The 27,826-nt window shown below is 30.8% G+C and overlaps 1 protein-coding gene across 1 annotated transcript; it reads left to right on the top strand.

Moving 5' to 3' along the window:
* The first annotated feature begins 3,016 nt into the window (after positions 1-3,016).
* LOC124923859 (auxin response factor 19-like) lies at positions 3,017-7,814 on the top strand. The gene is made up of 13 exons (XM_047463838.1): positions 3,017-3,379; positions 3,537-3,649; positions 3,751-3,849; positions 3,928-3,984; positions 4,085-4,240; positions 4,309-4,393; positions 4,476-4,731; positions 4,805-4,927; positions 5,004-5,079; positions 5,167-5,308; positions 5,402-6,993; positions 7,091-7,281; positions 7,361-7,814. The coding sequence occupies exons 1-13, from the start codon at positions 3,322-3,324 to the stop codon at positions 7,494-7,496; spliced, it is 3,084 nt and encodes a 1,027-aa protein (XP_047319794.1). The 5' UTR covers positions 3,017-3,321; the 3' UTR covers positions 7,497-7,814.
* Positions 7,815-27,826: the final 20,012 nt, after the last annotated feature.

The following is a 27,826-nucleotide window of genomic DNA, read 5'->3' as shown; positions in this document are numbered from 1 at the left end:
TCGATTCACTATTTCGCGAACGCGCCTTTCTTATGTTGCAGCGAGTGACATGGCTCGTTATGACGCGTTGGATGAAGGCAGGGCGCTCATCCGATGACTATGTGGTCTACTACAACCATTTCTTTTGTATTTTTAGGTCAAGTTATATTAAAGTTAATTAAATAATCTCAACCTAACTAAACATCTAAACCTCGTTTCATTATCTTCTTATTAATCACTTTACTCAATTTATTAACTAAAATATTAAATATTTTTATTTTAAATTATTAAATTTTATTTTATAATTATTAATATCTAATTTAGTAATTCAAACTTTTTTATCATATATTAAAATATTAAAAATATACTTTCTAATATTTTAAAATAATAATATTTGGGATATAGATAATCAAAATATATAAAAAAAAATTACATCAAGAATGAGGTTTTTTTATCATTTTTTTTTAAATTATACCTTTATTATATAATGATTATTCTAATCATTAAAATTAAAAATACTAAAATATTATTTTTTTTTCTGTAAATTTTTAATAATTTTTATTTTAGTAATTAAACCCACTAAAAAACACTAAAAAAAAAAAAAGTCAAGATAAAACAAAATCATATATATATATATATATATATATATATATATATATATATATATATATATATATATAGTTTTTTTTTTTTTGTAAACAAAATTATTTAAATTAGTAAAACAGAGAATATAAATTAAGTGTTATCATAATTTTGTATAAAAGCAGAGCTGTCAACGTAATCGCATATGCGCTGGACCCCACAAACGGCCGACATCAATTGCCACGTCACCTGGGAATAACTTTTTCCTTTTTTTATTTTTATTTTTTACCGCATGTTCATTAAAAAGGGATGCTCCTCATAGGGGTGATAATTACATTAACTTTTGTAAATAAAATATTTTAATACTTTAATAAACCTTATTTAAATTTTGTAATCATGATTAGTGTCCTTAACCACCTTTAATTATAGGGTATTCCATGTGATATTAAGCCGTTTCCAACCCATTAAGGGACGAATTTCAATCATGTCTTAGCACGTGCCTCTCTTCTTACTACCCTAATACAATTTAATTTGTGTTATTAAAATAAATAAAAAAATGGGGTGTATTCTATAAACTATTTTATCACAATCTTGTCACAAATATTAAAAATGTCTAGTTTGATTCTATTCATTTAAATAACCAAAACTTAATTTTAAAAGGTTGTTATAAAGGGAATTTTGTTTTGATAAAAAAAATTAAAAAAGTATTCATATTTAACAAAAACATATTTTAATAAATTAAGTAATTTATGGATGAGATATGAATGAAATGATAATTAGTTTTTGAGATTATTCAATAATTTTTTTTTATAGAATAATGCCTCACAGAATTAAAATCAATTATGTTTTGTTTATTTTTAGTTATTATTAATTAAAATATTAAAATATAATAACTAAAATAATATGAAACATTTTTTTTAAATAACCAACATTAAACATGGTCAATATAAGTTGTAAAAGGTTATTTTTTCAAAGATGTTATTTAATTTTTTACATGATAATTGTAAAAAAAAATTAATTAAGTTTAGGGCTTGTTTATGTTGATTATTTTTTAGTTTTTTTATTGGATTTAAATATATATATATATATATTGTTTGATGAAAAAATATTTTATTTAAAATTTTAATTGGTTAAATTAATATGATATATTTTTGTATTTAATATTAATAAAATTAAAATTAAAATATTTTAATATGTTGATTGATTAATTGAAGTAATTTAATAGTTGAATAAAATATTATGTGATAGATGTGTTTTGGATAAATGTTGTTTGTTGAGAGTTTTTTTTGAGTTTTTTATAAAAATATTGTTTAATGAAAAATAAAGTTATTTGAGATATTAATTTGTTAAATTATTATAATATTTTTTTATTTTAATATTTGACTAATTAATGAATTTCATGATTAAAATAATATGATAGGGTGGTTGAATTTTGAGTAAAATAAAATATACCCAAATCAAACATCTTCTTAGAGCTTGTTTGATCATGAGTTTTTTTGGGTTTATCTAGGTTTGAGATAAAAATTTGTTTAATTTAAATTTTTTAAAAACTAATTTTTTAAGGTTAATGACAATTATACCCTTTAAATTGAAATTGATAAGAAACAATATATTAAATAAAAAATATTTTAATATTTAGACTAATAAAATAAAATAAAAGAGAAATGATTGAGAGATGAAATTTAAGGGGAATGACGAATTTGATTAACTGAAAAAATAATAAAAATTTTCTCTCTTTTTTCTTTTTACTTTTTATCATTTTTTTTCAACCAGTGATATAGTGACACATCATTTTTTCCCTCATTCTATCTCTCAAATTCTCTCTCCTACTCCTCTAAAATAAATGATAGATAGATAAAATAAAAAAAGAAAAATATTAAGTTTTGTGTTACAATTCTCAAAAACTCAATATCATATAAGTTTTAAGTAATAAGCTCTTCCTATTTAGGGTTAGTTTGATTAGTCTTATAAATTTAAATAATGAGTGATTGCATAATAAAATTTAAAATTATGACAAAAAATTAAACTATCACAAACAAATAAATGATGAAATTGAATAATTTAAAACAAACAATTGAAAACCAAATTAATCAATTTTACCTCCTAATTCAACAACAATAGTTTATTAATGGCACCAAATCATGTTTCATTATACTTTAACTATACCTATATGTATAGAGCTTGTTTAATGAAACTCTTTTTAAGTAATAAATTCATCATATTTCATATTAAATTTAATATTTTGATGGATAAAAAACAATAGAAAGCAATTAATAAGGATATAATTGCAGGTTGGAGATGAGAGCAAAAAGAAAATGTCTCAATGCACGAGCAACAGTTAAGACATAATTATTCACCTAAGAGGTCAACCTTTCTTCTGTAACTATGGTGCCATCCCATTTTAGAGAGAGAAAGATATCATATTTTATATTCTCAAAGGACAGAAGAAAGAAACAAAAACTAAAAAAATAAGCAAAGTAAAGAGAGAGAAAGCCATTAGAGAGAGAGATGAAGAAAGAGATGTCTGGAAGCTGTAGTGTAAAATAGGGGGCATAAACTGTACCATTTGGTCTCTACAATTACAAAGACTCCTTTTTTATAACCCTTCTTCACTCTTTCCCTTCTCGCCGCCCACTTTTCCGGCCACCGGAAAATTACCCAATTCTTTTTCCGGCCTCTTTCTTTCAATCATGACAACAACAACTACATGATCAGTTTTCTCACATCTTCATTACAAATTTATCTGCCCTTCCCTAAAACATGCCGCCCGCCGGCGTTGGACCCTCCGCCGCCATACCCATCTCCAATACAGCCGAAGGTCAGAATCAGATTACAAGTTTCCTTCTTTTTTCTTTTTTACTTCAGATTTCTCTTCAAAGAAAAAACCCATTCAAGATCTATCCTTTTGGGTATTAATAAATTGCCCAGAAAATTGTATACTAAGATTTATACAACTTTCTTTGTTAATTTATCAGGAGAGAAAAAGAGTATAAATCCAGAGTTATGGCAGGCCTGTGCCGGGCCGTTGGTGAACCTGCCGGCGGCAGAAACCTATGTTGTCTATTTCCCACAAGGCCACAGCGAACAGGTTTGTTTGATTGATTGATTGATTGATTGATTGATCGATTCTTGTTTATTTTGTTAGGATTCCATTTGGGTTTAAATAAAGTTGTTTGTTTTGTTTTTTAGGTTGCTGCTTCTATGAAGAAGGATGTTGATGCTCAGATTCCAAATTATCCAAATCTCCCTTCAAAAATCATTTGTCTTCTTCATAATGTCACGTTGCATGTAAGATCATTGATTTAAACTTGTTTTTTGATTCATACTATGATGATTTTAACAATTTAAATGGATTGACCAACTTAGGCTGATCCAGAAACAGATGAAGTTTATGCTCAAATGACCCTTCAACCAGTTCCTTCGGTAAGAAAACTGCTTTTATTGGCAAGATTGATGATAAATAGAAAGATGATCTTATATTGAAAACATTGAAAACATTGGAATTGAACTGAATTTTCGGCAGTTTGACAAAGAATCGCTTCTGAGATCGGATCTGTCGATGAAAACGATCAAACCTCAGACCGAATTCTTCTGTAAAACGTTAACAGCAAGCGACACTAGTACACACGGAGGTTTCTCAGTTCCTCGTCGAGCTGCTGAAAAAATATTCCCATCTCTTGTAAGTGTTACTTTTAAAAAAAATTCTTTATACTATTGGATAGTTAAAATAATGTTTATACTATACAGGATTTCAATTTGCAACCTCCTGCTCAAGAATTGAGGGCGAGAGATTTGCACGATAACGAATGGACCTTTCGCCATATCTACCGAGGTAAAAAAACATTTATGTTCTTTTAGATCGATTATTTCAATGAGATTTTGTTAAAAAATAATTTCAATTATTTTGGTAACAGGCCAACCAAAAAGGCATTTACTCACAACTGGTTGGAGTCTCTTTGTTAGTGGGAAGAGGTTGTTTGCTGGTGACTCGGTTCTGTTCATTCGAGATGAGAAGCAACAACTTCTTTTGGGAATCAGACGGGCTAATCGACAACCAACGAATCTTTCGTCTTCTGTTTTGTCGAGCGATAGTATGCATATTGGTATCTTGGCAGCTGCAGCCCATGCAGCAGCTAACTATAGTCCTTTCACGGTCTTCTTCAATCCAAGGTAAAACAAAAAGATTATAAATTTTTGTTTTCGAAAACTGTCTCCTAATTATTAATTTTTATTATATACACAGAGCAAGCCCTTCAGAATTTGTGATTCCTTTAGCTAAGTACTATAGAGCAGCATGCAGCAATCAAATATCTTTGGGAATGCGTTTTCGAATGATGTTTGAAACCGAGGAATCGGGTACTAGAAGGTAATCATCATAGTATTTCTCAGCAACTTTTTATTTATTAATGATATCAATCGTGGTTTGTTTATGTTTGATGTAGGTATATGGGAACAATAACTGGCATAAGTGATCTTGATCCTATTAGATGGAAAGGCTCTCAATGGAGAAACTTGCAGGTATGCATACAATTTAAACTTTTTTTAATGTATATTTTTTGTATGTTTTAAACACGAAAGTTGATGAATAATTTATTTGTGTGACAGGTTGGATGGGATGAATCGACCGCAGGTGAAAAACGTAACCGTGTATCCATATGGGAAATTGAACCTGTGACGGCTCCTTTCTTTATTTGTCCTACTCCTCCGTTTTTTCGACCCAAACGCCCTAGACAACCTGGAATGCCCGGTAGGAAATTCTAACAAATGATGTTATAAGTTTTAACTAAATTTATAACAAATATTGAAAGTAATATAAAATGTTATTTGTTTGGTTATGCAGATGACGATTCTTGTGATGTAGAGAATTCGTTTAAGAGATCGACGATGCCATGGTTAGGCGGTGGTGATGATTTAGGCATGAAGGATACTCACTCGCTTCCTGGTCTAAGCTTAGTCCAATGGATGAACATGCAACAACAACAACAACAACATAATCCTTCTTCTTTAGCGATGGGGAATTCAATGCAGCCAACAAATTACATGAATTCGCCCGTTCTTCAGAACTTTGGTGGATCCCAAATGGGATTGCAATCAAACCAAGTTTCACATTTTAATTCTCATAAGCCGCCTCCATTACAGCAACCTTCATCTATGAATCCCTTAGGTTCCATCTTACAGCATCAACATCAACAACAACAACAACATCAGTTGGCCGATATTAGCCAGCAAACGAAACAGAGTCTAATTAATCATCAAAATCTGCCATCGATGTCCACGAACGATGTTCTTCATCAGCAACCACAGCCAACTTCCATTTCAAACCATCAGCTTCAAAGAAACATGTCGTCGTCTAATTTTCAACAGCAGCAACAGTTTCTCACGCAAAACCAACAGCAGAATTTGATGTCAAACTCTCAGCTTCACGACCCGGTTTCGCAGCAGTTACAGTTCTCGGAGAATCAATATAAGCTCCAATTCTTACAGAAGCTGCAGCAACAACAACAAGTTCTTTTAGCCCAACAATCATCTCAACAACAACAACTTCCGGAAGCATCTCAGAACTTCTCTAGATCAACGACATCTAGCCAAATGCTCGAAATGCATCAAACAAGCACAACACATCTCACCCCTCAGCCTGGTCTGCCAAAAATCGATAGCCAACATAATATCAGATTCTCAAAGCCAACGAGCAATCAACTCTCGGCAGCAAATGGAGGACAGTCTGTAATAACCGACGATGTTCCTTCTTGTTCAACATCGCCTTCCACAAACAATTGCAACAACAGAATCCAAAGACATACAAGCTTGGGAGACGACATGACGACTCATTCGTCTGCCATTCTCTTCGGTTCTAGCGGTTTGGAGTCTATTTCCGCTAACAATAGCTTGATTAAAGACTTGCAGTTAAAACCCGATGCTAAAAGTTCGATGAATATCACAAGCAAGAGTCAAAGCCAAGGATTTTTAGCCCCATCAACTACATACATGAGTGTTGGCGGAGGAGGACAAATGGATTATTTGGACACATCATCAGCTACCTCGGTTTGTCTCTCGCAGAATGACTTACATTTACAACCGCAGAATGCCACAACAATGACATATAATAATACTCAAACGATGTTATTTAGAGACACGGGTACCCAAGACGATGAGGTTTTGCATATCGAAAGCCAATTGGGAGGAATACCTATGATTCCCGAACCTTTGCTCCCGAAAACAAATGTCGGTGACGGAGGAATTCTTTCCAACTATGAAGGAGTTAAAGATCTTCAACAAGAACTTTCTTCATCAATGGTTTCCGAACCATTTGGAGTTCCCGATATTGGTTTCAACTCCCTCGATTCTCCCATAAACGACAATAACTTCCTCAACCGAGGTTCTTGGGCGCCACCACCTCCTCCCCAACTTCAGAGAATAAGAACATATACCAAGGTTTCATTTCTTGTCTTCTTTTTGTTTAAATTCAAATAGTTTAAGGCCTTATTCGATCTGGGTTATTTGAATTTAATCTCAATGTATATTTGTGAAGGTTTACAAGCGTGGAGCGGTTGGAAGATCGATTGACATAGGTCGTTACTCTGGATACGAGGAGCTAAAACAAGATCTAGCTCGTAGATTTGGTATTGAAGGGCAGCTCGAGGATAGACATCGTGTTGGATGGAAACTTGTTTATGTTGATCACGAAAATGATGTCCTTCTTGTTGGAGATGATCCTTGGGAGTAAGTCAATAACATTCTTGAATTGACTTTGTTTGAACTTTAGTTGTTGATTTCTTAATTGGATTCTTAAATTCAACAGGGAATTTGTTAATTGTGTTCGATGTATTAAGATTCTTTCTCCTCAAGAAGTTCAACAGATGAGCCTAGACGGAGATTTTGGCAACAATGTTCTTCCAAATCCGGCTGGAAGCAGCTCTGATGGTGGAAATGTATAATAAATAGATATGGTTTTCTTTCAAAAGCAACCATTTTTTCTCCTACTCACATTCAATTTGCATGAATGGATTTGATCCAGTTCTATTGGAGAGAAAAATCAGCAGTCTTTTTACTTGAATGTGATAGAAATTGTAATGAAGATGTCTTTTTTCATACTCACATTCAATTTAATGTATTATTCTTAGTATTATAGTTCTCAGTCCTAGACTCTTATGTTTTAGTCTTGACTCTATGTATAGTATAGATGTGTAGTAGAATTGAACCTTAAACTAAGTTTAATGAAATTTGATGAGTATATTCTAAACAAAATTTTATGTAATATCTTTTGTTTTTTACTTTGTTGTCTTGAAGTTTTGTTTAACATAAGTATATTCCAATTGTTTTGCTAAGATGGCAGTTTTGAACAACAATTTGGACTAAACCAATTTGATTATTCTCAACTTTGGTCCATTTGATTTTGTTTGGTTGTTAAGATGACAAAGATTCCATTTCATTATTCTTAAGGTATCATTCTCTTTTTGTTCAATTGAACACTAGAAAATATAATATTTGTTGAATTTTCCTATTTTTGTTGATCTTAATAGAGAGGAAGGAATGATTATTTTTATTTATTAAGTGAAAATAATTTCATTAGACTATATTTGATTCCTATTAATAATGTTCTTATTTAAGTGAAAATTGAATCGTTAATTTTTTTATCTCTTAAGAACTATTTTTTTATTTTTTTTTTTATTTGAGCTATCTTAAAATTTGAATCTGCAATGAAATTATGTCTCTAAATATTAGTTATAAATGAAAAATAATATTAACACAATTAACAAAAAGAACTATAAAAACAACATATTTGAACACTTTCTTAATCACTTAACTTGGAACATTTGTTTCTTATTTATTTTAGAAAAATAATATATCGTACAATTACATCACAGATGATTTTAGGCCTGGGTCGGTATGAGTTTTTTTAAAAAACCCATACAAAATCAAATATTACTTTATTCCTTTTTATTTATCACATCACTTAAATCTTTAACCAAAATACTAAAATACCCTCCATTTTAAATTATTATTTTATATTTTATTTATATATATCAATACCCTTTAAGTCTTTTTACCAAAAATAATCGACACTTCCTCAAAATCATCACCCATCATTATTTTTTTTCTCCCTCTAAATTTTTAAAATAACTCCAGACCGAACCAGTTAGTGAAAATTAAATAAAATGGGTATTATTTTTTCTCATGTTGAGCCAACTCCTCCAAATTCTGGTACACTAATTGCTCTTATTTTTTTTTTATCATTTTAAAATTAAAGTTTGTCTTTTATATTTTCAAAATTTTGAAACCCAAAACATAGTAACTTGATAATATCTTAATTAATAATTAACACATCTATAAAATGTTAGCTAGTAGCTAGCTAGATGCTGAGAAGGACAAGGCCCACAAATAATTTTAGGGTTTCACGCTTCATTATGGGTTAGGTGGGTGGGGAAGAAAGATTGCACCAAGCCAAAGATTGTGACCCAAGTGAGTTATTAGTTAGACAACCACTTATTTAAGTTATAATTAATCATTTTAACAATTAAATCTAACATGCTTAAAACCTTTATAATCATATCATAGACCTTGCAAAATCTTTTAATTTGTTGCTTTCTTTTGTAACAACAACTTCATTACTAATAGTTTTCAAGAAAATAAGAAAGAAATATTGAATCGAATAATATAAAAGTTAGTGCGGAACAGATTGAAAGCGCATGGGACGGATAGAATTGGCGCCCATCGACATTGATTGAGTTGGTAATTTGGACGCCGAGAGGTGAATGAATTAGTTTGTCGTCTTCTAAAAAGAACATTTAATTTTGAATTAGAAATAGGATTTAGAAAGAACATGTCACATGGTTTTTGTAGGTTTGGACCCTATTAGTTGACGACAAACATATGATATGAAGTTTTAATTAGGGCAAAGCCGACATGGGCTGGCCTTGGGAAAGACTGCTTTTGTCCTCAATTCAATTTCCACAGCAGATTTCATGGATGAGAATAGTTTGCCCATCTTATCAATAATTCTAGAATTTGGAATCAATTATGAGCTAGTTTGATTCGATTTATTGGTAACTTATTCACTCTTAACATTTATAGTATTCAATTAATGTCCAATAAAACAGACCCTATGTTTTTCATCTATATAAATTTTTAGTGGTCAATTTGTAACACCCATCTACAAATTATAGTCATATTTGAAAATTATAAATGTTCCCCAATATCATAAAGTAAACTATTGAAACTGTTGTTTTCTAAATACATTGAGGATTTCTATAGTAAAAATATGAAGGAGGAAGGCATAATAATCCAAAGAACATTTATTGGTGAGCATTAGGACAATTGAATGTGAGCCTCTCGATACAAAATTCGTCATTTCGTAATCGATATATAATGCATGCATACTTAAACCAAACTAAACCAAACCAAACCAATCCAAACCAATCCAACCCAAACCAATAATAATGGGGATTTTCATGTCATGTGGTTAGTTGGCTAACCCCTCAATCTATGTGGATATTGGCAATGAACTTTATAATCACTGGTTAGATATGGGTTTTTATGAAAATAAATTGTTTTGTTTATAGATTTTTATTTTTAAAAATTTAGGAAAACTTGCCCAGTTCTATAACGATTGGACTTGATAAAATTAAGACATTCTATGTAAGATAATTGATCTCTTTTACAAATTTTGTGTATAAAATAATATTTTTAAAAAATAAATAAACGATCAAAATATTCTAAGGTTTGTATTTGTGAAAATGAAAAATAATTTGTACTTGATCTCAAATAATGCTCACACAAATTATTTTGATTTATTGTTGAACTACAATTTATCCTCAACTTTTGGTGTTGTCATGTTGAATTTATTTTTTGGAAAATGATGATATATGAAATACTAACCACACTAATGAGATGAGACAATTCTGTCATAAATATTTTTACCCAATTTTTCATTAATTCCTACTATACATAAATAATTTAGTAATTTATTAGTTATTTTACATATCATACATATTTATAGAAACTTAAAGTTTGAATATTAGATAAGTTTGTGTGAATTATTATATATTACAAGTTTTATTTTTCAACACAAACAACAAATTACAAGTTACATTTCATTAACCAAATATACTTTAAAGACTTTGAAAGAAAACCAAACAAACATATAACTTATCCATTCATCCCTCAATATTTGTTTTTTTTAGTTTATCAAAAACAATTGAACTCTTGTCAGCACGGTTACCTCCTCAATTTATAAATATTAAATAATTATTTTGAATAAATAAATTCAAAAAAATTAAAATTAAGATTAAATTAAAATAATTAATTAGGATAATTATTGGAATAATTAATCCCAATTAAATTAAAATCAAGATAATGTTAGAATAAATAATTTAAAATAAATGTTGTATTTATTTATCCCAATTAATTAAGAGAGCTCAAATAAATAAAATAAATAATTTGAGATCAATATTGTATAAATTTGAATACTAAATTAATTATTTATAAAGTCTTCAAAATATAAAAATAATAAAATGAATAGAAAAAATAAATATTTATGTCTATTTAAATATTTTGTAGGTTAAAAATAAATTATTAACATATAGTTGATGTTCTTGGCGTCCGATTGAGAAATCCAAGCATCCAACAGAGGATTTTGCTTGGGTCTGGTTTTCGACCGAGAAAACCAGCCATCCCCATATCCGACCGAAAAATCTCGACATCGACTAAAGAGATTTACAGGTGTTACAACTCTTTTCAGCGAGATTGTAGGTCATGAGCTGCACTTATGTTTTGTCTCGATTTTGACTTTCAAATCTTTTGAAGATCAAATCAATTAAGCATGTTATCATTTTGTTACTAGGTTTGAGCTTTTAAAATTTATTTTGATAAAATGTAAAATGAAGAAAACAAAAAGGAAAATAGTTAACGCTATTTATTTTATGAGAAATGATTTGTGCAACAAAATTATAACGAAAACAAAGGCACGAATCCGACATGGTCTGCCACATGTGTATGAGAGATAAAACAAATTATTTTTTTTCCGGAAAAATGGCCATGTTTGAGAGTTTTTTGTCCCATGTTCGGGAGAAGAGATTTTTTTTTCAGGGAAAATGGACATATTCGGGAGTTTTTGTCCCGAACATGGACATGTGCAGGAGAGAGAATTTTATTTATTTTTTCAGGAACATTGGCATGTTCGAGATTTTTTATTTATTTTTCTCTCATGCCCAAGTGACCGGCCACGTCAGATTCGTGACATTATTTTCGTTCCTAACTTCGTTGGGAAGTCAAGACTTTTTTTTTTATTTACTTGGATAATATAATAAATTTTACTAACTTTGTATATTCTCACACAATATTTATACCAAATTTAACATTTTTTTCAACTCCTAAAGTATATATGATATTTTAAATTTGGTTATTTCTCCTACTATAATTCATAAGGACACTATTCTAAATAGTACTATTAGCAATGCTTTTGTAAGTTCTATTAATTTTCTACTAAAAATAAATTATTAGCTTTTTTTTTTTATCAATTACATGAGTTATCAATAGTTAATAGCTGTATATATTAATAAAAAAAAAGCTAGAATGGTGTTATTTTATTTAATTCTCATTAGGGTTGAATTTACTATTTTATTTTAACTTTTTATGGTAAATTTAATGTGCCTTTGTAGCAACGACGGTTTTTACGTCGTTAGTAACTATGAAGGACGTTTTTTAGGCTTTAGCAACACGTGTTCACAACATAGTATAAAATAAGATTAATGATTATTTTTTTATATTCTAAAATTTTATTTGTGAGATAATTAAATTGTGAAAAACAACCTCACTAAAATATTTATTCAATTTATAAATTTTAAAATAATTATTTTAAATAAATAAATTCAAGATAGTCAAGATTAAGGTCAAATCATGATTAAATAAGTAATTAGAATAATTATTATATTAATTAAATCTTAATTAGTTAAAAATAGAAGCCAATAAAAACAAAATAATTTGAGATAAATAATATATTCATTTAATCTCAAATTAATGACTAAAAAATTATTAAAAATATTTGAGATAAATGATGTATCCATTTTATCTTAAATTAATTATTTATAAAACTCCAAAATATACAAAAATAAATAAATAAAATAATAGGAAAAATTAATAATATGTCTATTAAAAATATCTTGTGTATTTTGTAGGTTAAAAATGGAGACAGAAGGATAGGAAAAAAATTAAGAGGAGTGATAGAGGAGAAAATTTGGGAGAAAAAAATGCAGGATTAACATGACATCATAGACTTGAAAAAAGATAAAAAAAATGAGGAGAGAGAAACAAAATAAAATTTTGTTATCCTTCACATATTCTCCTTTTAAAACAATCTTTCTCTTTATCTTTCTCTTTCTCTCTCTCCAACTGAAGAAATCAGTGCATTAGACTACACAACCCTTGAATGAGCGCCCATGTCTCAATCAATGCATAACAGATGGATGTGTCGCCCACTGCAATGGAAGAAATGCGTGCTCGTGAAGCAACGTATCAACTAACACGCGCTTCAATTGTTAGCCCGAGCGTGGACGAAACACCTAGACGCAACGAACCGCTGACGAAACGTTACGCCTAGACGCGCGTTTGCATTTTTGGCCTGAAACGACGACGTTTAAAGCTTGGGTTGTCGTCTTCCTCGCGAAGAACAAAATGATGATCGACTGAAACTTTTGATTTTTCAAAAGTGAAACTCGGTCGATACTCAATCAAATGCAATGATTCAAATGCTGCAATGATTACCCTAACATGTTGATCATTTTGCCTACAAGTATAGAGGCCATGATGCCCTATTTCGATAAGAACAATTAAATACAAGCAAAAACCATTAATGACATTTTGTTTGAAATTCAATACACTTAATAGATTAACCGACTTAAGGAGTCTATAAATAGCTCTCCTTAAGTAAAACGAAGGCAAAGAAAAGAATCTTAAGCCCTCAATCCACTTCACACAAAATCTTTCATTAAATTTTTTATGTTTTTCTTGAAAATTTTGAAATTTTGTTTAATGACCTACGGCTCGGTTATGAGTAACAATTTTTTTTTAAAAAGAGTTCATGATTGTTCTCCAACTAATTGTAAGCTTCAATGCATGTTGTAATTCAACTTATGAGTTCAAATTGAAAATTTTAAATTTCAGTTCGACCAATTTTAAATATTGATTGATTGTTCATTTTCTTGATTGAAAAACGATCCTAAGATTATTTGCAAATTTTCTGTCGAAATCAACTTTAATCAATAGATCCAAATAAAATACCCAAATTCGATTTGAATATTTTCAAAATCGGGTTTATGTTCTTGTGTCATGACTCAAGAATAGTAACTCAAAAATTTTCCTAACATGTTTATAAAGGTAAACGCAACTTCGTTAAGAGAGAGTACCACTCATTTGTCGATTTTGAACGTTCGCAATGGCATTGGCTTCATTAGCCATGACATTCTGGCATTGAAATTGACCGGATTTCTTCCTCTTTGGAAAATATCTCTTCTCCCCTACAATATATTCGGGTGGCTTCCATATTTTTGGACGGGGAAGCGTAACTTTAAAAATTAACGATTTTCAAAAAATCGTCGAGACACTTGGTCGTTGCTCATTCACTAGGGGCAGGGACTAATATAGTTCGAGGCGTACGATATATTGTCAATATCTCATTCTGGTTTTGCATTAGTGGGCAACTGCCGACGTTCATCAACAACAATCACTTCACGAGTTTGACTTGTCGTCGAGTTTATTCTCTTCTCTACAATTTCGACTCTATTTGTTTCAGACCTAGGTCCGCTACAATCGTTGATTTGCCAAGAGTGATTCGAGCTCTCAACAATTCTTAGAACTAATTGAATTGCTTTCTGAATTTGCCTCCATACATTGAGGATAAACTATAGTTTCAATCAGATTCATATGAATTGGCATCCTAGTTTCTATAAATATTTTGTCAAAAAAACTTTAATTAATAGATCCAAATCAAAAGTACCCAAATTCGATTTTAAAAATTTTCAAAATCAGATTTATGTATGGCTCAAGAATAATAACTCAAAAACCTTCGTAACATGTTTTTAAAGAGAGAAACATTCATTTGGCGATTTTTGATTTTAGGGAGGAAGTTCTTCATGAAACTGCTAGAAGCAATGACAAGGATGCTAGTGAAGTAAGTCACATATTGACTAAGGCATGTTCTAATACTCTAGGAGATGAAGAAGAGATCTCGTGTCTTCATGATCAATCTAATGGTACTGATCCTTTTAAGGATTGGGAAATGGGGTTAATGAAATCGCAAATTTAGTTGGCTTGCGAAATCAAATTGGAAAATTCATGTTTTAGATTAGAAGACAATAGCTCATCATGGATAAGGAAAGAAGTGAGCAATTGAATATCCAATTCAATGTTCACTATATGTAGAATTGTAATTAGTTCAATAAGGAGGATTATGATAATATGGTTGCATGGTCAGTTTCCACTTTGAAAGAGATGGGAAAGTGTGTAAAAACTAAAGTATATACTAGGGCTGTAAATGAGTCGAGTTGAGTCGATCTCGAGTAAAGTTCTACTCGAGCTCAAAAAATTTCAACTACTCGAACTCGAGCTCGAGCTTGATCGAGTGTCAAAATTAAGGCTTTAGCTCGAGCTCGAACTCAAAACAAGTGTTCAAACTCGACTCGAGTTTGACTCAATTAGCTTGGGTTTAACTGAGCTCGATTTAAAGCTCGAACTCAACTCGAAAAATACAAAATTAAGACATATCAAATCATCTAAACTAAACATAATTTCAATATATCATAAGTTCACAGCAAAGTGAACAAACATATAGAATCATTCATTTCACCTAAAACATATTCATTCTATAAAATAGAACATATTAAACATTACACATTCAACCAACCCCTAAACTAACAAGAATATGTATTGAGACATTTCATCGAACACATGGAGTGCAAGATAAATATCTAAACATGTTATACAATCAACAATGTTATTCAACATAAACGACTCAACAACACACACATATACAATACTCTATACTATATTCGTTATTTCGAAGTGGTGAGCCGAGAGACTAGCTCGGAATCTCGATCGGTCACCGCGTCGAAATTAGTGAAGGTATGAAGAAGGAGAATATAGATTATATAAGGAATAAGAGAGAAAAAACCTGCTTGGAGTGGAGCCTTCAGACATTGAAGATGAACTTTAAATGTTGACGACCGAATGAAGGACTAACAATGAAAATATAATTTTGAATGTTGAGTTGTTGATGGCCAAATGGAATGGATGACTCAACTCTCAAGAATGAAAAGCTAATTTAGGGCTTATAGAGCCTTACACTTTTTACTTTTTTATATTATAAAAATAAAATATGAAATATAAATAAAAAATATATATTATATATACTCAAGTAGCTCGACGAGTACTTGAGCCGAGTATATAATTACTCGAACTCGGCTCATTATATAATGAGTCGAGCTTGAGCATGTTCGAGCTCGAGTTTGACCGAGTTTGAGCATGCTCGAGCTCGAGTCGAGCCTTGACCAAGCTACTAACGAGCAACTCGGTTTATTTTCAGCCCTAGTTTATACCATAAGAAGCAATTCAAGCCAAACTTGACAGAATAATAGGGTTTGGCAGAAGTCTGAAGTTTCTGATAAAAAAGAAAGGAAATTTAATCTGGATATGTTATATCCTAATGTTAAAATGCATAAAAAACTTTTTCAGTTTGAGCTACCACCTGAGGTTGAAGACAAATGTGTGAAGAATTGGGATTTTGTGGTTGTGGGATACTTCATGGGAAATACTAAGGTTCCGCTTCAGCTGTTAGAGTATAAGATAATATATAATGTAAGATATTATCACAATGTTATAAATTGTGATAATATCATTAGTATATTATATTATATTATTAGTTTTCTTATAAGCTCAATGTAATGTCTATACAATAGACATGACTTATATAATTCAATATATATCATTCTAATACAATCTTTTCTCTTTATTCTAAATGGTATCAGAACCTTATTATCGTTCTTGAGTCAATCAAGTGATAGTCTTCCGCTGCCTCCATCAATGGTTACTTTAGCCATTGATGGAGGGCTCTAATAATTTTTTATTAATTATTATTACTATCTCTTAATAATATTTTCTTCTTCCAAATAATTATGTTGATATTCTTATTTTTTTCAACAATCATATTCTCTGAGTTTGTTTTCAGTTGTTGCTTTATCCCAGTAGTTAATGCCATATTTTTTGGTGTTAATCCAATCATATGTGTTCCTTTACTGGTTATTTAGTTAACACACTGCCATTCTCTCGTTAGAATAGGTTTTATAGGTGTTGTTTCACTCCAACATTCTATTTCCATGGGATTCTACATACCTTCTTCGCTGGTTTTCTGTAATGCAACACACTGCCATCCCGTCGTTGGATGGATTTCGAGACTCGCGAATAACTTCGGAGTTCATTCGGTTGTTGTTTCACCCCCAACATTCTGTTCTTATGGGATTCTACCTCTTCGTTGGTTTATCCGTCAACACACTGCCATCCTTTAACTGGATGGAGCTCACGAGTTTTTGAAGTTTGAAGAATACAACATCAACATTTCATCATCTCGTCTTCAACCTCAAGTTGATCAAGCGTTTTCCATCTTGAGTTTGATGAGGGATGTTAGAATATAAGATAATATATCATGTAAGATATTATCACAATATTATAAATTGTGATAATATCATTAGTATATTATATTATATCAATATTATATTATATTATATTATTAGTTTCCTTATAAGCTCAATGTAATGTCTATATAATAGACCTGACTTATATAATTAAATATATCTCATTCTAATACAATCTTTTCTCTTTATTCTAACAAGCTTTTTCGTAGGTCTCTTCTTAGTCAATGGAGGTCACTTGAGTTTGAGAGAATTACTATTAATAATTTTGACTACTACTTCCTATTTTTTAGGAACAATAATGAAATTAAGGACATTGTTTCTTGTGAATTCACCTTCATTGCAAATCAATGTTTCAAGATTTTTAAATACGATGAAACAATGAACCTAAAATCTAACCCCCGGATTGGGAGAAATTTTGGGTTAACCTTCAAAATATTCCTCTCATTTATATAGAGAATGCTCTTGGATACATTGCAAGCCTATTAGGGAACCGTTGAAGTATGATCCAGCCATGGAGAAGTATGATAGGGCCTTTGATTCCATAATTAGTATTGAAATTCACTCGGGTAGTGTTTTTCCAAAGACTATGGATCTTAAAGATAGGTTGGGAAATACATTTTTAATTGGAATTATGTATGAGTGGAGACCAAACAGATGTGTGAGGTGCAATACATTTACGCACTCAATTCTAAAGTGTCACAAAAATATTTAAGAAAGAACCAGAGATGAATCTGCTAGAGTTTAAAAGACATGACAGGAAATCTAGAGTGATGCAAAAATCAAATAGAAAGATAGACAGTTATTTAAACATGATTGGAAACGAATGTGGTAATGATGGGGATATGAGTAAAATAGATTATGAGTAGGATACCCTACGTTGTACGGGAAAAATTAGAAAATTTAAATGAATTTTTAACATTCATGCAAATTAGAATGATGAGACATTACATTTTTTTATTAATGACTTATGATTTCAGAAAAAAAATTAACCTGTAAATCTAAATTGAATATATAATGTGAAAAATTAAAACAATATTTTAATTTAATTGGATGATATTATAAAACTCTATGATATAAGTTTTTATATGTAATTGTTATCAATTCATTACCGTTACAAAATAAAAGAAACATACATTAATCCTCTCATACCTGCTAATTGAATTGACAAAAATTTGATTATAATTATAATATTCAATAAGGTTGTTTTTTATCTTTATATTTATGTAGAGCCACTAAGGGTAATTATTTTTTGAAGATATCAATTATAAATAAAAAAATATTTTTAATGTAAACTTTTTGAATATTTTAACATGTTAAAATTTAAGTAAAAAGTGTTGTGTCATTTAGTAATTAGTACCAAAAAAAAAAGTAATGTATATTTTCTACACTCACCACACCACACCACACAAAGAATGAAAATTGAACTTAAAAAAATAATAACACCCGAATAATTTAGTTTTATTTGATGTTAAATCTTACCTTAAGTGTTATTAAACGTTTAAAAAAAATGTTAATATCTAGTCATTTTAAAATTTTATTAATAAATAATTATCTCTTTTTAATGTATTTTTGTTAACATCTAATCATTCTTTTCAACTTTTAAAATGCAACTTTTCTATATGAAAATGGAGTATATATATATATATATATATATATATATATATATATATATATATATATATATATATATATATATATATATATATATATATATATATATATATATATAAAAGTTATAAATGGGATTGGTAAAAATTAGAAAGTTATTAATAAGGAAAGTTATAATTTTTATAATATAATTTACTATATTTTATATTATTTTATTAATTCATTATAACTTTTTGTCTATAAAAAAAAAAACAATAATTTAAAGGAGTAATTTTATATTGTATAATTTGAATTCAGCAATAAAAATCAGAAAGTCAGTTTTATCCAAAATCTAATCATCATATTCAAAACAAAAGACAAAGTGTTCTTACCAACTTTAAGAGACGACAAGATTCTGATTTTGTCCAGTCCACAAACTCATTAACCCGTCTTTCAATAAATGGTTGGAGACTGGTTTTTAAATTTGTTGTCACCTTATTATTTCTTTCATCTTGAAGTTTCTACATATATAATACATCCATTGAGTTCTTACTAAATACATTTATCTTTTAACTCATTCGGTACTTAAAATGTATATATCTATTCATCGTTTACTTTTTCAAAATATTTTTAACTCATCCAGTTTAAAATTCAGTATTCAATGCTTCATTTCAATTTATCAAACAAAAAAAGGTGTAAATAAGAGAAAATTACCAACTAAGCAACCTTCTTCCAAAAATGGGGTGTAGACTTCATGACAAAATAAGCTTTTTGCAATGCCTTAAAATTCAGTATTCAATGCTTCATTTCAATTTATCAAACAAAAAAGGTGCAAAGAAAGAAAATTATCAGCTTAGAAACCTTCTTCTAGAAATGTGGTGTAGGCTTCATGGCAAATTAAGCTCTCTACAATGCCTGCTCCTAGTCATCGGTCCACAACTCAATCACCCCATGACTTTCCTTCACTTCATTCCTTTTCCTTTTAACCCCAATTTAATTTTTTAAACTTCAATATTAGTATCTTATCCATCATTTGAGTCATTTGACCTCTCACCACATCTTCCAAAGAGACCGAACATATCTCTTTTCTCTTATTTGCTTCGCGATGACTCTTCTTCCTCTTGCCTATGCCTTTGTCTACTAAAGAAGCGAGAGAAGTTCCCTCATAATCAATTCTGGTTGATTCATCACATTTTTTCTTACATGAACATACTCATTAGGAAGCGTTCTTATCTGCTTGTTGAACACATTTGTATTCACATATCTAAGGTTTATCCTTGGATCATAATAGGGAGTCTACATGTTATATAATAAATAGAATACCGAATGAACACTAACAAATAATCATGTGTACTTATCAAACAACATTCAGATTGTCATCGTACCTCATAACCAGTAATATCACAAATTCTCTTGGTCATGTTGTTATATTCACATCTGCCCATTAATACAACATCAAATTGTGTCAAGATGGAGCCTAAATATTGAAAAACTAGCTTAATAATGCATTCCTTCATTTTGAGAAACTTTTCAAATATACCCGTAGGTAAAATTTTAGGGGAATTCAGATAAAGGAAAAAGAGAGAAATCCTATAATGTGACAAGTAAAAAGATTAAAAGAGTACTCACAGTTCCGACTCTTCTTCCTCTTGTCTATGCCTTTGTCTGCCGAAGAAGCAAGAGAAGTCCCCTTAGAATCAATTCTGGTTGATTCATCACCCTTTTTCTTACATGAATATACTCATTACTCATTAGGAAGTGCTCTTATCTGCTTGAACACATTTATATTCACATATCTAAGGTTTGTCCTCGAATCATAATAGGGAGTTTGCATGTCATAATAAATGGAATACTGAATTAACATTAATAAATAATCATGTGTACTTATCAAATAACATTCAGACTGTATCACACCTCATAACCAGTAATATCACATATTCTCTTATCCAAGTGCATAGAAGGTGGTGTTGTTATATTCACATCTGCTCAAGAATACAACAACAAATTTTATCAAGATGGAGCCTAAATATTGAAGAACCAACTTAATAATGTATTCCTTCATGTTGAGAAACTTTTCAAATGTATCAGAGGTGAAATTTTAGGAGAATTAAAATAAAGGAAAAGAGAGAAATCCTATAATGAGGCAAGTGAAAGGATTAAAAGAGTACTCACAATTTTAACTCTTCTTCCTCTTGTATAAGCCATTGTATATTGAAGAAGCGAGAGGAGTCCCCTCATAATCAATTCTGGTTGATTCATCACCCTTTTTCTTACATGAACATACTCATTAGGAAGCACTCTTATCTGCTTGAACACATTTGTATTCACATATCTAAGGTTTATCCTTAGATCATAATAAGGAGTCTACATGTCATAAAAAATGGAATACTGAATTAATACTAACAAATAATCATGTGTACTTATCAAACAACATTCAGACTGTCATCACACCTAATAACCAGTAATATCACGTATTCTCTTATCGAAGTGCATAGAAGGTGTTGTTGTTATATTCACATATGCCCAAGAATACAACAACAATTTGTATCAAGATGGAGACTAAATATTGAAGAACCAGCTTAATAATGCATTCTTTTATGTTGAGAAATTTACCCAAAGGTAAAATTTTAGAGGAATTCAAATAAAGGAAAAAGAGATAAATCCTATAATGTGAAAGGATTAAAAGAGTACTCACAATTAGGCTCATTTAAATGTTGATCCAATGTTTATTCTTTGCTTGACCTTTCAGATACTTTTCATATATCTGGATCTTCTTAAAGCTAAGGTGAGAAGGAAACACAATTTCTGCTTCGTTCACTTCGTACTCCATCACCTTGTGTAGATTGACCAAAGACGATTTGTCTTTTGATATCAAGAAGTCATAGAAAATATAGAGTTCTTATGATTGTGAGCTTAATAGAATATATAACGTAACAAATGAATCACCCATCGGAAGAAAGTAGTAATATGAACACAATTTGGTGTTGCTACCAAATTTTAAAATCCCATAATGTTGTTTTCTACTCAAAGTCATAATTACAAAGAGATGTACGAACAGTTGTTCTCACCGGCCTTGATGGAAAACCAAGAGACCGGTGTAGACAAAGTCATGTACGAGGTTTTGGTTCACAATGCTTAAGGAGTGGAGTTTTTGGATGAACCTAATTATTGCCGTATTTAGGTCTTGAGATTTGTGGATCTTTGGCTGCTCTGTTAAGAAGTCTTGGAGATCTTCGAGGAAGTACAACGGAGAGCGCGTATATGCCACCTCCAATTCTATTCCTTAAGCATTATTATTATATATATATATATATATAGATGTGGAAAAAGTTGGGAACACTAAGAGATTTCATTTGGTTAAGGAAGACATGTGTATTATTGAAGGTGATACTAAGAGTCGTAATGTTGGAAAAATGGAAGATGGGAAAATTGGTTGTACTGTGAAAGATAATGAAAATAGAGTTAGTGTTGAGACTAATCTGAATGCCATAGATCCGATAATAGATGAGGCAAATCACTATTCGTGACCTCATTATCTTGCAATAATAAATGTGCAAAAAATATGGATAATGAACAAAAGAAGGATGTAATCAGTTTAATGGTGATGGAAAGTAAAATTTCTATTACAAAATCCTCATTAAGTGAAACAGTTCAATTAGTGATTAAGAAGACACAATGCTGATAAGGGAGTCTCTAGAATTATCAACATGGATTATACATCTAGAAAGAAAAGTGACTTGGGAATTTCAGGAGGTACTAAGTTAGTTAGAGCAAAATAAAAGTGTAAAAAAAAAGACAGAAGGATAATCAAGAGGTGGAAGACCGTGAATCAAACTCAATTAATATTTCATGAATATTGTCACTTGAAACATTAGAGGATTAAATGACCATCTCAAAAGCAAGGAAATCAAGAGGTTTATTGAAAGGAAAAATGTGAATATTCTTATAATTCTAGAGAGTAAGGTTAAATAAAAAATGTGGACATAATTGGGTTCCTTTGTTTTGAAGGCGACTGGAAATTCATTCACAATTCTAATGCAAGAACTGGTAGAATCTGGGTTAGATGGGACTCAAATCTGGTGGAGTTTAGGGAGATTTTCTATGAAAATCATGTAATCATGGTGGAGGTTAAATGCAAGAAGTCGGTAAATATTTTCAATGGTAGTTGTGTATGAAAGCAATTCTAAATGTACTAAAAAGTCCCTTTGGAATCAGTTGAGGACGTGGGTTGATGAAAGTTTCCCTAAGATGAAAGAAGTCCAGATTCTGATTTTTAACGCATGACATGATTGAATTTAATGACTGCATTAGAGACATATGTTGTATAGAACTAACCAATTTTGAAAGCAAATTTGCTTGGACAACCACAAAAGGCAGTGAGGGTATTAGGAAAATTCGGATTGACATATGTTTAATTAATGAAGTATGAGCAAGACAATTTCCTAGAAGTTAGTTGCAGGTTCTCAATCTCAGAATTTCAGATCATTTCCCAATCAAATTGCTATAGGAAAAGAAATGTAGAGTGAAACGTTCATTTAAATTCTACAACTTTTAGGTGAAGAGTGAAGATTTAAAGGCATTCTAAATGGAGTTTGGTCAAAGCAGTTGTATGGAACGAAGATGTATATTGTTAGTGAGATATTAAGACTTCTGAAAGCTTAGTTTCAAAACCTTGATAGAAAGAAATTCAGTAGCATTTCAACCAAGATTGTCAAGGCAAGAATTAATCTGGAAAAGATACCGAATCAGATTCTTATGGATGATATGGCTCAACTATAGATTGATGAAAATAATGCATTGGAATATTTTAGGTTTCTAAGCTCTTGTGAGGAAAGTTATGCCAAACAGAAGTCGAGGAAAATTTAGCTTACATTGAGAAATAAAAACACTACATTCTTTTACCGAAAGTGTTCAGCCATGAATTTTAGAAATATTGTCTTTAAATTGAGAGAGGATGATGGCAACATGGTGGTTGGGCTGAAGCATGTGCAAAATGAGGCTATCAGGTTCTTTAGGGAACTCATTGGGACAAGGAAGGAAACACTAAGTCATACCAATTTTCTTCATCAAGTTGTCAGCAAAGTGGTCTTTGTTGAGAACTGTCGAAAGTTGATTGAAGTGGTATCTATTGGGGAGATTATGAATGTTGTTTTTAGCATGAACGATGACAAAAGTCTTGGGCCAGATGGGTTTAATGCAACATTTTCAAGGAGAACTGGGATATTGTATGTAATGGGGTCATGGAATTCTTCCAAAATCGTAGAATGCTAAAGCAATGGAATGCTATGATCTTAAATATCATTCCTAAAAATTTTATACCCGAGAAGATCCATGATTTTCGTCCAATTGCTTGTTGTAATGTCATCTACAAAATAATCTCAAATATTATTTCTAAACAATTTAAATGTGTAATCTCAGCTTGTTAATCATGGGCAGTCGACTTTCATTCCGGTCGATCCATATCACATATATTTTTTTGAAAAATGTCAACTTTTCATTGAAAGAAAAAATGCAAGATGCGTTTATTGAATTACAGATGGGAGGGAGAAGATAAACAACAACAAAAGAATCAAAAGAGAAGAATGAGACTAAATGCCAATAAGATCAAAAAATTCTCAACCCGTACAAAATCTCTTTTTACGAATAGAAGCAAACGCGTAGAGCATAAAGCCTTTGATTCTTTCAGCTCTAAAACTTTTCTAATATTCTACTTATATAGGGTCTTTTAAACGTTTATGGTAGGAGAAATATTTTATCTAGAGTAGCCTTTAAAATTGATATCAGAAAACCTTTTAATTAGTCAAGTGGAGTTCTATCAATAAATTCCTAATTGTTCTGGTTTTCCAGCTATCTTTATTGAATGAGTTATGCGATGTGTTACTACCCCTCATTATGTTGTTTAAGTTAATGGCATATATGGTGGTTTCTTTATTGGTGAAAATGGTATGAGTTAAGGGGACCCCTCTCTTCATACCTGTTTATTATTATCATGGAGATCTTCAATGACATATTTAAAATACTTTTGAGGAATCGTCCATACATCCACCACCCACAATGCAAAAAGGAGAATACTACACATGTTTGCTTTGCTGATGACCTTTTTATCCTTGCTCATGCTGATGTGAATTCCATTAGTACAATTAGAGAAGCATTAACCATATTTTCAAGTGTTATAGGTCTATTCATAAATGAAGATAAGAGTTTGGTGTTTTATGGAGGCGTGAATGATGAAACAAATGATGAAATCTTCAAGATTTTGTGGATAAATGAAGACACTTCCCGGTTAGATATCTTGGTGTTCCTCTTTCGTTAAGACAAGTGTGTTTCTCATTGTAGGTTACTAATAGAAAGAGTCAAAATTTGGTAATGGGCTGGACATCTAAGAGACTTTCTTATGTTGGAAGGATAAAGTTTGTTCAAAGGGTCATTGTGGGGTGATTGGATATTGGGAACAACAAATTGTCATTCCAAAAATGATAATGAATAATCTTGATAGTATCATGCGTGACTTCATATGGGTATCTCAAGGTAATGATGGAAAAAAGGTCAAGTGGATAGATGTTTGTAAACAATAGGAGAAAGGGGGCTGGGAATTAAAAGTTGTGTGAAATGGAACAAAGCGCTCACCTTTCGACATTTCTGGGCGTTAGCAAAGAAAACTGATTCTCTATGGGTGTGACGGGTTCATACGAGATTTTTTAAACATGAAAACAACATTTGGACTTGCAAAAATAAAGAGGGCATGGCTTGGTCCCTCAAGAAATTCTTAAATTATAAAAGCATGTGGGAAAATGATTGATACTTGCTCTGGTGATGGGAAATGTTATCTCTTTTGTCATGACCCATGGTTTGAAGGGAAATCAATTCTAACTATAACAGAGTTCAATGGAGTGTAGATTAAAAGAGAATGTATTGCTGCTAGGGTGATCAAAGTCAAGAATGATGAATGCAACACACTTTTGAGGGGAATTTCGAAAGGTGTGAGAATTCTTGAAAAGCTAAATAGCCTACCGTCTTATGATCGTACCGATGTGCATAAATGGACTATGGAGCTTAATGGAAACTCCAATGCAAACTCAACTTGGGATGCTATACAGGAAAGATGACAGATGGTTTAGTTACGAATAAAAAATTTCCAGAAGTTCTATCTCTCCAATAGTTTGAGACAACTATATATATAAGGAACCTTAAACTCTAATTTGGGCATTAATATATACTTAACACATACTAAGCACCATAAAATTTAAATACTATACAATATTGACCCATTATTCTTAACATGTTTCATTGTGTTTGGTCTCCCAAGGTTATCCCTAGACATCAAGTAGTGCTTTGGTTGTTGTTTCGTCAAAGTCTATCCATTAGGGATCGAATAAAGAGATATATGGAAATTTTTTATACAAAATGTTTGTTATGTGTAGGAGAAGAATAAACTATGGAACGTCCATTTGGTTGATACCTTTTTGCCTCCGTATTATGGGGGAAATTTGTCAAGGATATGTGTATTCCAAATATTCCGACAAATGACAAAACATCATGAATTTTACGTTTTTAAAGGCGAAAGGTAATCAATTCTCCTATAATATTTTCAAGTGTTTCTTCGCGGCTATTGTCTATCATATTTGGGCGGAGCGAAATGCAAGAGTGTTTATAAGAGTTAGAAATGATGTGGAGCAAGCGTGGAAGAACATAATGTTTGATGGCTATTCATTCATGCATACATGGAGGAGAATCCTCATAAGTGAGATGAATTGAGTTTTATGCAAAAATTGGAGTATCTCATTTCATGAAGTCACGTAAACTAAAGACTATAAGGCAAGATAAGTGAATGTTGTTTCATAGTATTTGTTTGAAATTCATTATTTTCAAAATTCCGATTGTTGTTTTCTTTTGATGTCATTTGATTCCTTTCAAGTGAGGCAAATGTTTTTTTGCCTTTACTTCACACTCTATTTTTTCCCTTTTGAATTTTTATTAATGAAATGGTGCTAATCGTTTTCTATAAAAAAAACATTGTTTCTAGAGGTGTTGTGAGTATGTTTAGATCAATTCCAAGTAATCCCAATCATGTTTGATCAAAAACTATTTTTTTTATAAAAATAAAAATTTCAGTTCTTGAATTGGTTAAAATGAATAATCAGTGTTCTTATTTTGGTTATATTCGATCATAACATGTATAAAGAAGCTATTAGTAAACTCTTTGTATCCAATCAAATCTTCAAAACCCAAATCACGATTTTTGCTCAATAACTATTTGAAACAAATGAGACATCATCCTGATCAAATAATGTATCGAGATGATATTATAAATGATCATTGGGTCTAAAGGAAACTCCTCATACCCTTAGATTAAAGAATAGATACTCCAATCAAAATAATCAAACATAGAGTTTGATGTTCTTGACAACCGACCAAGAGTTCTCGGTCCTACCGAGGATCCTTTACATTTAACTGAGGATCCTCTACATCCGACCAAGGAATCCTAGCGTCCAACCAAGGAATTCCGCACCTGACTAAGGAACCATCACATCTGTCTAAGGAATCTCGCACCCGACCGAGGAATTCTCGCATCCAATCGAGAAATTCCGCACCCAACCAAGGAATCCTTACATCTGACCAGGATTCTCGCATCCAATTGAGAAATTATGCACCTGACCGAGGAATCCTCGCATTCGACCGAGAATTCCCCACACCCAACTAAGGAATCCTAGCCTCGATCGAGGATCATCCACATCCGATCGAGAGTCCAACGCCCGTGACCGAAAGGACCGGTCCTAGGGCCTGTTTGTCTGGAATTTTATTTTTTTAAATTATTTTTTAATTAGAAGCTCCAAACCATTTTTTAAAAATCTAAAAAAAATAAAAAAAAACAATTTCAAAATGTTTTTATAATTTTTTCATAAAAAAATATTTTGATAAGAGCCTGTTTGGATTTATTTTTAAATTATAATGCATATTTTTCAAAAAGTTTCCTCGATAATCATTAACATTAATCTTAG

Source organism: Impatiens glandulifera, chromosome 2, assembly GCF_907164915.1.
Source record: "Impatiens glandulifera chromosome 2, dImpGla2.1, whole genome shotgun sequence".
Classification (NCBI taxonomy): domain Eukaryota; kingdom Viridiplantae; phylum Streptophyta; class Magnoliopsida; order Ericales; family Balsaminaceae; genus Impatiens; species Impatiens glandulifera.
This window is presented reverse-complemented; position numbering and strand designations above follow the sequence as displayed.

What these genes read in the sequence shown, in the direction of transcription:
- LOC124923859 (XM_047463838.1), top strand. Translation starts at nt 3,322, where the DNA reads ATGCCGCCCGCCGGCGTTGGACCCTCCGCCGCCATACCCATCTCCAAT. An exon ending in GAGGAATCGGGTACTAGAAG is followed by an intron (nt 4,928 to 5,003) that starts GTAATCATCATA and finishes TGTTTGATGTAG; the next exon opens with GTATATGGGAACAATAACTG. An exon ending in TAGACAACCTGGAATGCCCG is followed by an intron (nt 5,309 to 5,401) that starts GTAGGAAATTCT and finishes TTGGTTATGCAG; the next exon opens with ATGACGATTCTTGTGATGTA.